Below are 14,031 nucleotides of genomic sequence, written 5' to 3' on the forward strand. Positions count from 1 at the left end.
TGTGGCAACGGTAGCAGATGAAGTCTCCTGGAGGGCGACGTTGGTCTTTGGTCCTCCCACGGGGTGGCGTTGTCCTCATACGGGGTGGCGTTGTCCTCCTTCTTTTCCTCATCCAGGGGACATCTTCAGGACTGTCGGCGAGTAGGATCCTTCCTTCCGGCTCGGGCTCCGTCTGTAGCTGCAGGGTGCTCAGGACAGTGGCCAGGGTTTTACTTAGCTGACGCTCTTCAGAGCGCAGGCTGTCCAGCTCGCTAGGGGGCACTGTTTGCATTTTTGTTTCAGCCATTAATGAAGGAGCAGTGGGTGCTGCGGGCACTGGGGTGGCCCCACCCTCGTAACACTGGATAGCAGTATCTGATGGTTCCAGGGGCTGCAGACCCTTAATAGCCATGTCCTTCAGGGCGTCAAAGGTGGCATTTGGATGATCTAAGGCCCACCACCGTACGGTTCTGCTCTCCTCCTGAGACCTCAACCCCAGGATGAACTGTTCTGTCAGCATTTTGTCCTCACCATGTTTGCTGGCTGGACTCACCTGTTTCAGGGCCCGCAGGGCTTCCTGTAAGCACCAGGCATAGTCCCAGATACTGTCCTCAGGTTTCTGGGTACAGTGGTAGAACCTCATCCGGAGATCTGTCTCAGTGCGGTTTTCAAAGACAGTTTGCAGTCTCTTAAAGATAATGGATACTGATTCCTGGTCTGTGGCTGGCCAGATTTCAACTTCCCGCTCTGCGGCACTAGTCAATTGTCCCAGCACAACAGCGGCTCTCTGTTTACCAGTCATTGAATACATGTCCAATACACCCCATATCTTTCTCTTGAATCCAGACAGGGTGTCTGGTTTGCCATCATACAGGGGAAGCCATTTTGTTCCGGGGATCTACGGCAGGGCCATGGGCATGACTGGAATCGCGACCCCTGCTGGTGGGGCGGCTGCACCGGCTTGTGCAGCGCCGGGCGCGAGTTGAGCATCAAGAGCGTTAACCGTTGCTCCGGCGTTTTGCTGGTCGTCGGCCATGGTTGCGCCCCCCTAGTGAACCGTAGCCTACCTCCTTTACTTTTTCGGGACCTGACGCTTCCTGGTTTGGCATCGAGGCGCGAGGCGGGGCCTGGGCTTCGCGCGCTACCAACAGTCACGCCTCTCTGGTTTCCGCGGTTACCCCCCTCTTCTTCCCGCGCGGCAACGCGGTAATGGCGGCGATATTCACCATAGTTAAAACACAGTTCAATACGGCACACAGTACCTGGTGGCAACGGGCACGAAATCCTGTTCGTGACGCCAGGAAAGAGAGCTGTGTCACCCAGGGGGATATATAGGGGACTCGGTACCCGGGCCTTTTACCTTGTTTACGAGGTCACGGCTGTCGGCTCCCGGGCCCGTACTCTGGGTCTCTCTTTTAAAAGGGGTTTTAGTGTACAGTTTGTCTCGTGACGCCACCTATGGTTTCCGGTAATGGTTACCGGCGCTACTGACCTCTAGGGGTGATGGGATGGCAGCTGGGATGTTTCTGCTCTCCACAGGCGGAGCGGGCCCCCGGGGCAGTGTAGATGCAGATGGTGGTGATGCTGGGGCTTGTAGTGCAGGAGAGATGGCGCAGCAGGATTAACTGACAGAGACCGGAGATTCACTTCAGTACCTTTACTGGTGCGGATGTCAGGTACATAGTAACATAGTTTGTAAAGCCGAATAAAGACTTGCGTCCATCAGGTTCGACCTGTTAGTTCTGTAATTGCTAAAGTTGATCCAGAGGAGGGCAAAAACCCCAAATGATTTAGCCAATCTTCACCTGAGGAAAAATTCCCTCCCGACTCTGAAACCAGCAGTCAGAATAAATCCCTGTATCAACCTACTATTTTATTTTATTTTTAAGTATATGCTGAAATCTGCCTGGTATCTAGAAATGCATCCAGTCCCCGCTTGAACTGGTGTAGTGAATCTGACATTACCGTCTCCTCACTCAGTGAATTCCATATTCTCACTGCTCTTACCGTAAAGAACCCCTTCCTATGCTGGTGCTGAAACCTTTTCTCTTCCAGTCTTAGTGAATGCCCTCTTGTTACCGTAATATCCCTTCTTTTGAACAAATCCCGGGCAAGATCTCTATACTGTCCCCTAACATATTTGTACACATTTATTATGCCCCCCCTCAACCTTCTCTTTTCCAGGCTGAATAGTCCTAGTTTTGCCAACCTCTCTGGGTATTGCAGTCCCTCCATTCCCTTTATTAATTTTGTTGCCCTCCTTTGTACCTTTTCAAGCTCATTTATATCCTTTCTATATATTGGGGCCCATAACTGAGCACAGTATTCCAAGTGTGGTCTGACCAGTGCTTTGTACAGTGGAAGAACAATGTTCTCATCCTTTGCAGCTATACCTCTTCTGATACATCCCATTACCCTGTTTGCACTTACAGCAGCGGCCTGACTTTGGGCACTCCAATTTAGTTTGCTATCAATCAAGATGCCCAAGTCCTTCTCCATCTCTGAATTCCCCAATGATTTCCCATTCAGTGAGTACTGGTGACTTCCATTTTTCCTTCCCATATGTATGACCTTACATTTCTCCTCATTAAACCTCATTTGCCATTTAATGCTCCACCTACCCAGCTTATCCAAATCCCTCTGTAGGTCTGCACTGTCCTCTTTTGTATTAATTGTTTTACATAACTTTGTGTCATCTGCAAATATTGATATTTTACTATTTATCCCGTTGACTATGTCGTTAATAAAGATATTAAATAACATTGGGCCTAGTACAGACCCCTGTGGTACCCCACTAGTGACGCTTACCCAATCTGAGAATATTCCATTTATAACCACCCTCTGCCTTCTATCCTTTAGCCAGTTAGCTACCCACTTGCAGACATTTTCCCCCAGCCCCATCATTCTCATTTTGTATACCAACCTATTATGTGGCATGCTATCGAACGCTTTTGAGAAGTCGAAATACACGACATCCACTGGTTCCCCCTGATCTAATCGAGAGCTAACCTCCTCGTAGAAGTCAATCAGGTTTGTTTGGCAGGAGCGATTCCTCATGAATCCATGTTGGTTCGGGATTAAAAGATTATTAGCATCAAGATGCTCCGTAATTGCCTCTTTAATGAAGCTTTCAAAAATTTTGCCCACAACGGACGTCAGACTCACCGGCCGATAGTTTCCGGCGTCACTTTTCGCTCCCTTTTTGAATATTGGCACTACATTCGCCTGTCGCCAATCAAGTGGTACAGACCCAGTCTCAACAGAGTCCTTAAATATAAGATATAACGGTCTGTCTATCACATTACTTAGTTCCCTTAGTACCCGTGGGTGTATGCCATCAGGTCCTGGTGATTTGTTTATTTTAATGTTACTGAGGCGTTTCTGTACCTCAACTTGGGTTAGATTAGTCATACTTAGTGGAGGATTAAGCTTGTCACTTCTCATTTCTCCTGTTAGTTCTATTTCCTTTGTGAAAGTTGTCGAAAAAAAATTATTTAATAGATTAGCTTTATCCTCATCTTTCTCTATGATTTTGCCTTCCTCACTTTTTATTGGTCCAATATTATCCGATTTAATCCTTTTACTATTTATATACGTAAAGAACAGTTTGGGATTTGATCTACTTTCCCTAGCAATACGTTTCTCTGTTTCCTCCTTCGCTAATTTTATTTGTTTTTTACAGGTTCTCGTTTTTTCCTTGTAACACATTAGTGCCTCCTTACTGTTACTTACTGGTACGGTCCAGGGTACTCGGTAGGAAGGGTGCACTTCAGGACTTCTCCCCAGTGAGCGGGTATAAGGCCTCCTGGTCCGTGTCTCCCTCTCTCTAAGCTCCTGGCCAGCCTGCAACTGGGCCTAGCTTCTGTGTCGTGCTGTTCATTCACCTGGCGCTTGGTAGTAGGACCTTTCTCTGGCAACCACTATCCCTGGATGCCGGGGCCTTCGTGGTTCCTAGTCCTGTCAAGGGTTTAGCTTCAGGTCGACCAGGAACTTGTAGTCTTCCTGGTATGCCGGTAGTCCCTACTGGGTATAGAGGACCCTGTAGGCGCGGATCCGGTGTCTGGTTTGTGTCTTGGGGTGAGCCTATGATGCTCCTCTGCCCCCTCAACTCCTCTCTCCTCTTCTCTTTGCCTCCGGCCACACTCGGGGCCCTCAATACAGCAGCAGACGTGCTGCGTCTTCGCTGCTCTCAGCGTCAGCACGCTCTCTCTCAGACTAACTGAACTTCTGACTGAACTGCCTGGCTCCACCCTCCATGTATATATCCCTAACAGGCTCCCTCTGGTGCTATGAGGTGGAAGGGTGGAGGTGTTTGTTTGTAATGAGGGCCTCTTGTGGAGAAGTCCATCCATGCACTCTTTTGGGTCCTGTGGTACCTGTTGTAGCAGGGTGCCACACTTTCCTCCTCTTCAGTCTGTGAATCTTTGGAGCAGACCTCTGATGCCCATGGCATAGAATGTATCAACAGCTCTGCAGACTCACCCATCTGTGGTTCCCTACAGTCAGTTGGGCAGTTGGAGAGTTGCGACGCGGGGGAAACAAGGGTAATTGGGGTTCCAACTCTGAGGACTGTACTGTGTGTGATGTTGAAGTGGAGGAAGAGGAGGAGTGGCCACTTGATGCAGCGCTTGCCATGCACTGGAGCACATGCTCTTTCTGGCCCTCCTGGCGTACCGCTGTGTGGCTGCCAAAGAAAGCGAGTGGAGTAGCCCATCCAGTAACAGAAGTTGTCAGTTGTCTTTGGAAAGGACATGACAGTGTTGGTTCACTAGTGGTTTCACTAACATTACCACCTACCCCATGTATAACAATTTCAAACTGAGATCTCCCCTGCTGTATCATGTTAGTAACAGAAGAAATAAGAAATTATTTTTTTTACTGTGGATGAGGCCTGTATTAAATAGAATATATGCTCCAAACAATTTCAAACTGAGATCTCCCCTGCTGAATCATGTTAGTAACAGAAGAATTTTTTTTTTTACTGTGGATGAGGCCTCTATTAAATATAATATATGCCCCAAACAATTTTAAACTGAGATTTGGCCTACTGTATCACATTATTAATAGAAGAAATTATTATTTTTTTACCGTGCGTGAGGCCTGTATTAAATAGAATATATTGCGATCCACCCGTGGCTGTTAACTAGTTAAATGCCACTGTCAATCTCTGACAGCGGCATTTAACTCGTGCTTCTGGGAAGCGCGCCATTGGCCCCGCCCATCGGCGACCCCGTCACATGATCGCGGGTCACCGATGGGTTGCCATGATAACCAAGGTCTTCAGGAGACCCCTGCGGCTGACATTGTCAGATTGCTATGAGCGCCGCCCAGTGGTCGGCGCTCATAGAAAGGGAGCATGTCTGCTACACATAGGCGATCTGATCATTGCCTGTGTGTAGCAGAGGGGATCAGGTAACTGCAGCTTCTAGTCTCCCATGGAGACTATTGAAGCATGCAAAAAGTGTAAAAAATGTTTTTAAAAATATAAAAGTTTAAATCACCTCCCTTTCGCCCCATTTAAAATAAAACAGTAAAAAAAAAACCCACATATATTTGGTATTGCCGCATTCAGAATCGCCCAATCTATTAATGCAAAAAAAAGAATTAATCCAATCGGTAAACGGCGTTAATTCTAAACGCCAGAATTACAACATTGCAATAAAATGCAATAACGGGAGATCAAAACATCGTACCCCAAAATGGTATCAATAAAAACGTCAGCTTGGCGTGCAAAAAATAAGCCCTTACCCGGCCCCAGTTCACAAAAAATGGAGACACTAAAGGTCTCGGAAAATGGGGCCATTTTTTTTTTAGCAAACTTTGGATTTTTTTTTCACCACTTAAATAAAAAAGAACCTATACATATTTGGTATCTACGAACTCATAATCACCTGGAGAATAATACTAGCAGGTCAGTTTTAGCATTCAGTGAACGTGGTAAAAAAACAAAAAAAAAACAACTGTGGAATTACACTTTTTTCAATTTCACCACACTTGGAATTTTTTTCCCGTTTTACAGTAAACGATATGGTAAAACCAGTGAATTCAAAAGTACAACTTGTCCCGCAAAAAATAAGCCCTCACACGGCCATATTGAATGAAAAATAAAAAAGTTATGGCTCTGGGAAGAAGGGGAGCAAAAAACGAAACTGCAAAAATGGAAAATGCTCCTGCCATCAGAGGTTAAATAGAATATATGCTCCAAACAATTTCAAACTGAAATCTCCCCTGCTGTATCACGTTAGTAACAGAAGAAATTATTTTTTTCTACTGTGGATGAGGCCTGTATTAAATAGAATATATGGTCCAAACAATTTCAAACTGAGATCTGGCCTACTGTATCACATTAGTAACAGAAGAAATTATTTTTTTTTACTGTGGATGAGACTTGTATTAAATAGAATATATGGTCCAAACAATTTCAAACTGAGATCTCCCCTGCTGTATCACGTTAGTAACAGAAGATTTTTTTTTTTTCCTGTGGATGAGGCCTGTATTAAATAGAATATATGCTCCAAACAATTTCAAACTGAAATCTGCCCTGCTGTATCACGTTAGTAGCAGAAGAAATTATTTTTTTCTACTGTGGATGAGGCCTGTATTAAATAGAATATATGGTCCAAACAATTTCAAACTGAGATCTCCCCTGCTGTATCACGTTAGTAACAGAAGAATTTTTTAATTTTTTTTCTGTGGATGAGGCCTGTATTAAATAGAATATATGCTCCAAACAATTTCAAACTGAGATCTCCCCTGCTGTATCACACTGTAACATACCTGGCGGCGCCCTTGCATGGTGGTCCATCTCCCACTGTGCAAGAGCGCGCACTTGATCTCCAGTCCAGAATGTCTCTCTGGCTTCCCTCCATGCTGTCTGTTTGTGTCTGTTTCTGCTGCTTAAGGGCGGCGCCCGATCACTTCCTGCTTTTTGTACCTGCTGTGGGTCACACCCCTTGTGCGTCCTCAGCCTATTGCTGTCTGTCACCTGGTATATAACCCAGCTGCTCCAATCAATCCCTGCCTGAGCATTGTGTTTCATTCAGTGTGTGCTTGCACTCTGAAGGTGCCAGGTCCCGTTCTGTGTTTCTCTTGTCTGCCTATCCTGGAGGCTGTATTTCCAGGCCTGTCTGAACACGCTCCTAGCCTGTTCCTCCCGCCTTCTAGGGGCCGATTACCTAGACCCGCTCCTGTATCTTGTCTGTCCTGTCTGAACACGCTCCTAGCCTGTTCCTCCCGCCTTCTAGGGGCCGATTACCTAGACCCGCTCCTGTATCTTGTCTGTCCTGTCTGAACACGCTCCTAGCCTGTTCCTCCCGCCTTCTAGGGGCCGATTACCTAGACCCGCTCCTGTATCTTGTCTGTCCTGTCTGAACACGCTCCTTGCCTGTTCGTCCCGCCTCTCTGGGGGCCGTATTCCCAGACCCGCTCCTGTATCCCGCTGCAGTGTCGGTCTCTTCCGTACACTCAGTTCCAGTCTGAACTCTCTCCTATCCTTTACCTGTTTTGCCTCTATGTCCGTTCCTTTCCTTTTTCTGCAGAGTCTGAACTCGTACCTAACTCCTGCTTGTTGTCTCTGTACTCCCGTTTGTGAGTTTGTGGTCCACTCGCTACTTCACTGCAAGTACCCTGTGGGTATCTAGCTCTGCCTTTCCCTTCCTGTCTGTTCCGTGTGAACAGAGCCGTGTCTCGTCCTGCTCTGCTCTTGCTCACCGCTCCAGGCGGTCTCGTCCTGCTCTGCTCTTGCTCACCGCTCCAGGCGGTCTCGTCCTGCTCTGCTCTTGCTCACCGCTCCTGGCGGTCTCGTCCTGCTCTGCTCTTGCTCACCACTCCAGGCGGTCTCGTCCTGCTCTGCTCTTGCTCACCGCTCCTGGCGGTCTCGTCCTTCTCTGCTCTTGCTCACCGCTCCAGGCGGTCTCGTCCTGCTCTGCTCTTGCTCACCGCTCCAGGCGGTCTCGTCCTGCTCTGCTCTTGCTCACCGCTCCAGGCGGTCTCGTCCTGCTCTGCTCTTGCTCACCGCTCCAGGCGGTCTCGTCCTGCTCTGCTCTTGCTCACCGCTCCAGGCGGTCTCGTCCTGCTCTGCTCTTGCTCACCGCTCCAGGCGGTCTCGTCCTTTTCTGCTCTTGCTCACCGCTCCAGGCGGTCTCGTCCTGCTCTGCTCTTGCTCACCGCTCCAGGCGGTCTCGTCCTGCTCTGCTCTTGCTCACCGCTCCAGGCGGTCTCGTCCTGCTCTGCTCTTGCTCACCACTCCAGGCGGTCTCGTCCTGCTCTGCTCTTGCTCACCGCTCCAGGCGGTCTCGTCTTGCTCACCGCTCCAGGCGGTCTCGTCCTGCTCTGCTCTTGCTCACTGCTCCAGGCGGTCTCGTCCTGCTCTGCCCTTGCTCACCGCTCCAGGCGGCCTCGTCCTGCTCTGCTCTTGCTCACCGCTCCAGGCGGTCTCGTCCTGCCCTGCTCTCGCTCACCTCTCTGGGCGGCCTCACTCTGCTGTGTTTGTCCGCCACATCTGTGGTTCTGTTCCTGAGTCCCAGTGTGTACTGGGTCCTATCCCGCCTGTGTTCCTACCTGCTAGTGCCTTCCTGTCTGCACTCTAGCCGTGCTTGCCTGTACCCCCCTGCCTGCATACCCACCTGCCTGCATACCAGTCGTGCCTGCCTATTCCCACCAGTCTGTGTGCCAGCCTAACCAGTCTGTTCCTGTATTTCCCTGTGTGGGTCAACAGCCGTGTCCGGGGTCTGTCCTGGAGTAGCACCTGGTCCCTCTGCTCGGTTCCTCCTTGGTGCACTGGCGTCGTATGCCGTCCTGCGACCCTGGTCGGATCGGGTGAATACCTAGTTACGCCCCTCCAGGCATTCACTCTCCGGCACGGTCCAGTGGAATCACACGCACACGCCGCTCAGCCCGGGCGTGTGCATTACACACACTAGTAACAGAAGAAATTATTATTTTTTTACTGTGGATGAGGCCTGTATTGAATAGAATATAATATGCTCCAAACAATTTCAAACTGAGATCTGGCCTGCTGTACCACGTTAGTAAAAGAAGAATATTTTTAGTGTGAATGAGGCCTGTATTAAATAGAATATATGCTCCAAAATATTTCAAACTGAGATCTCCCCTGCTGTATTACGTTAGTAATAGAATATTTTTTTTTTTACTGTGGATGAGACCTGTATTAAATAAAATACATGCGCCAAACAATTTCAAACTAAGATCTTCCCTGCTGTATCACGTTAGCAACAGAAGAAATTATTTTTTTTACTGTGGATGAGGCCTGTATTAAATAGAATATATGCTTCAAGAAATTTCAAACTGAAATATGGCCTGCTGTATCACGTTACTAACAAACGACATTAGATTTTTTTTTACTGTGAATGAGCTCAGCACACAGCTGAATTTCACCGCCAGAAAATGACAAGCTGAGATGTGGCGTGCTGTATCACGTTAGTAACAGAAAAAATAGATTTTTTTACTCTGAACAAGCTCAGCATAAAGCTCAATTTAACCGCCAGAGAATGACAGGCTAAGATGTGGCGTGCTGTATCACATTAGTAACAGGGAAAATTAGATTTTTAAAGGTTTACTTGTACATGGAGCATAGAAGCAGTGCACAACAAAGTTCTATGCCGAAATGTGCCCGGATGTCTTTGTATGGACCTCAGTAATAGCAAACAAAAAATCTGCTGGAAGGTCAATTTCACAACCACACAGGACCCTATCTATCTAAACTATCTGACTTAGAAGCAACCAACTAGCTAACTATCTAAAATCGCTCAGTATCCAGGAGCAGATTCAGGAGCAGCTTCTCTGAACTCTTATACTGTTATGGCTCTAAAACAACATGTCTTGTCTTTATATAGAGAGGGACAGGTGATTTCAGCAGCCAATGGCACAAACCCTTGTGTGTGGAGATTGTGGATGGTTCCTGTATCCTGATTGGCTAGCCGCAATTTGCACACATTAAGTTAGGAAAAAAAATAGATTACAAGCACGCCGCTCCTCTTACCTCTCCCCACACCCTCCCCTCATCAAACACGTCCCCCCTGCTCATCATACAGCACCGCTATCCTAGCCAAAGTGCTGAAAATACTGTAGTGGAAACGCAATCATTTCCTGGACTTTTACCGAAGTTTGCCGATTTTAAGTAAAAACGCTCGGGTGTCCAATCACGAATCCGAATGTGCAACGTTCATGTCGAATTTGAAATTGGAGAAAGTTTTTCAACGAACATGTTTGGTTATTTCTATAAATGAGTTGTATGCACAGTTCAATCTGATTAACATTTGTTTCATTGTTCATTATATTTTACAGGAAAATGGTCTTCTTGGAGCACCTGGACACCTTGTGCAAAAACTTGTGGTGATGGAAAGAGGGTCCGACGTCGAACATGTCTCAGCAATGCAATTCCTTGTTCTGGTCCTTCATTCCAAATTGAAAAGTGTGGGACATCTCCATGTACAAGTAATCCAATCATACAAAATTATGCATGCTTACAATTATGCACAGGCTTGAGTTAATGTCTGCAGCCACTCTACGTGACTGCAAATTGGCAGATATTTTGTACATTGTCAGGTTTCCCCTCAATTGCCAGATTGAGTGGGTGGTCAAGTAACCGCCACTATGCAATTTACTAAGCTGATTCTCAGGGAGATCAATGTCCAGTGCATAGATCTAAACAGACAATTAACATATAAAATAATATGGATTTCTCTGGAATAAGACATCAGATTGCATTTAACAAGGTATCATTTTATTCAGCTTCCTTTGACCTACATGCCCATAAACACGGCTTAGGAGGGATGATCCTACTGACAGATTCCCTTTAAGATCATGGGAATTCAGAAGCAAACTCAACACTAATTCTTTGTTATGTACCTCAAACCATTCTAACCTATTCTTACTGTGTGGCTGTCACGTAGTGTCAAGAAGACTGTGGGCACCTACTCGATCCCTCAAACTAGGGAAGCGCCCTAGTCTATCCCTGTCCCCCAGATTACCCCGGATGGTGGAGACGCCGGGGTCTCATATCAAGCTATGCTCCTAACTTAACCCTTATCTGATCCTTCCCCCACCCAGGGAGGTGAGGGACCAAAGTGTATAGGAAAACACTAACCAGACAGACAGGGGTAAATAAACATGGATAAAAGAAAACTACAATTATGTAAATACACTGACAAAACAACAAAGTGGGAAACAGGGGAGCTATAGGAAGGGGAAACCAAATGTGAGAGGATAAGGATGAACACTCAAACCAACTCAATGCAGCAATCTCCAGAAAAACTCTCCAACCGCCAACTCCAAACACTGAACTTTCTCCTTCAACACCAAACCAGGAAGTAGAACTATCACTGGCAACTCCCAAGTGCCAGTGGCGAGCATACATACCAGAGGGGAGTGGCCAACAAAGAACAGCTGAGACAATTCAGGATTTAGAGCTCCAGGAGATCAACTGAACTGATTAACCCTTGCCATGACAAAGGAAGGAAAACCTGCACTGTTTAATAGGATGGTGAAGCAGTTCTAATAAGTGCAGGAGTTCATGTAACCAGATGCCGCGATCTTCTGGCCCTTCTCTGTCACAGTATCCCCGTGACAGTGGCATTGTGCATTATCCTACTGAAAGAGGCCACAGCCACCTAGCAAAACTTACACTATGAAGTAACAGCTGCATAAGTGACACAACCAGGACTTTTCACAGCACATCACACTATTCCTGTCAGCTTGCTTTCTTCCCCTAGTACATCCTGGTGCCATCTCTTTTTCAGGTAAGAAACAATTAAACAGCCAGCTATAAACATGGTGTAAACTAAAATTTGGTTCAGACTAATTCACTTTCTTCTATTGCTGCTTAACTCCACAGTTATAGTGCTCAACTGCCTTTTGTAGGTGTTTGGCGGTGGACAGGGGTCAACAGGGACACTCTAAACACCCTCATGCATCAATGTACTGTTGGTTCTGACACCTTTCTATCTGTACATTAATATTTTCATCGATTTCAGGTACAGAAGCTTTATTGAAGCTTTGGACCAGACAGGCTATATCAATCACTATATGTAACAATGAGCCTGGAGCACCCATGACCCTCTAGGACAGAGTTGGGGAACATCCAGCCCATGGGCTGTTTATGACCTGCGAAGTCCTTTCCATCGGCCCCTGGGCAGGTTCCTGGCGACCGTAGTGCTTGGGCCGATGGCCGGCAAGATGCCACAAGCCCTTTAGTTGCTCCTTGCAGTGCAAGCACACACACGCAATGGGTCAGGTAACAAGTTCTGATGACCACTTTCAATAGAATTGTTATCTTTGTCACAAAAAATGTCAGCAAAAGTAAAAAAAAGTGGTGTACTTTAGGGATGTGACTTAACAGGGAGTGTAATTTCAAAGCTAGATACAGAATCAATCATTGTTTGTGGACCATTTACACAATACAGGGGAAAAAATTGCAATATTCATCACTGATGTCCTATATTTTATGTCAAACCGAAGGATATTCATGGAAACTAATATAGCGTAACTGTAATGGGGGGGCTATTTGGTTTCAATGAAGATGTCCAGCATTTGGCAGATACCCTAATGGAAAATTAACAGACCCTCATTATAGATAATGTCATGTGGCAAATACAGCTTGCATAAAACTGATTTTGGTTCTAGTGATGTATTCCAGTTCTGGTGATATATTCATGTAGTGATGGTTGTTCTGGTGCTGTATTCATGTACTGCTAATGATTTTGATGATATATTCATCACCAGAACAATCATCAATGCATGAATCTGAAACCAAAATCATCATCAGTACATATTTAGAGCACCAAAGCCATTAGTAATTCATGAATATGGCACCAGAAACATCATCAGTAAATAAATACGTAATCAGAGCCACCATTAGTAAACAAATATGTGACAGAACCATCAGTACATGAATACGTCATCAGAACCACAATTAGTACATGAATGCATCACTAGAACCACCATCAGTACATGAATACATCAACAGACCCACCATCAGTACATGACTGTCATCAGAACCACCATCAGTAAATTGATACATCACCAGAACCACCATCAGTACATGAATACGTCACAAGAACCACCATAAGTACCTGAATACATGACCAGAACCAAAGGTACTTGAATACAAGAACTAAGCTTAGTGCAATGATCAATTGTAATGTCAAGTCATCCCCATAAACAATTTTATTGCATGAATCTACAACCCTAAAACTGCCAGTATAGGAGATACCGGGAGTTGTTGTTAAAAGCCATCATCAGACTGTGGACCATACAGGATCCACAGTACTGATGAGACCCAGTCAGTATCACAAAATAGCCAGTTACATCCAGGTACCTTATAGATTACATCTTCTCTGGAGTCATCTCTTTCTTTTCATATTCCATCTTGTCTAGATGGATCCTACACAAATGCTGTGGAAGCGGCCCGGTTCCCGACGGCAAGTGAGCCCCTCTGATGGTCCAGGGTCTCGGTACCTGCCTGGGTGCTGACGCCGGCCCTGCATATGTGAATATGTGGATGTACCCACAGATAAATACATGGGCATCACATACACATATGTACACAAATACATATGACATGACATATTACACACTTCTATACAAACATATTAGACATTCTATATTTATAACCACACATTGCACATGGACTTACACTTTCTGTAGATGGCTGCACATGATGCAGGTTCTTCCATCTTCTCTATAATGTAGCCTCCCCTCCTCCTTGGGCCCGACTGCAGAGCTCTCTTGGTGTAATTGCAGAGCAGGAGGGGGAGAGCAGAGCAGGGGAGGGGCCAGGGAGAGCAGTGGCCATATTGTAAGCTGGCTCTGTGCTCAGCTGGTGGGCGGAGCCTCCTCTCCTTCACTGCACTGCAGCTGGTGAGTCATCCTCTGCTGCCCAGGATGCACAACTTTTACAGAGCGGATTTCATCTCCCGACTCCCGGGCCCTGATGGCTCACTGGCCCAATAGCGGCTGCGTGGTCTGCCTCTATGGACTGTACACCATTGCCTATACCCTGGCTGTCCTCTCTAATTTTCCATTAGACTTTTG

At 46.4% G+C, this 14,031-nt stretch overlaps 1 protein-coding gene across 1 annotated transcript in view; it reads left to right on the plus strand.

The window, feature by feature from the left end:
* CILP2 (cartilage intermediate layer protein 2) overlaps positions 1 to 14,031 on the plus strand; it is a 178,187-nt gene that overhangs the window by 100,710 nt on the left and 63,446 nt on the right. Inside the window, exon 9 of the mRNA XM_073665292.1 lies at positions 10,285 to 10,434. Coding sequence (XP_073521393.1) covers positions 10,285 to 10,434 — 150 coding nt within the window. The remainder of the gene's footprint in view (positions 1 to 10,284; positions 10,435 to 14,031) is intronic.

The sequence above is a fragment of the Phyllobates terribilis genome, unplaced genomic scaffold (genome assembly GCF_046119375.1).
Source record: "Phyllobates terribilis strain yellow unplaced genomic scaffold, ASM4611937v1 Scaffold_1__5_contigs__length_1240528914, whole genome shotgun sequence".
Lineage (NCBI taxonomy): Eukaryota > Metazoa > Chordata > Amphibia > Anura > Dendrobatidae > Phyllobates > Phyllobates terribilis.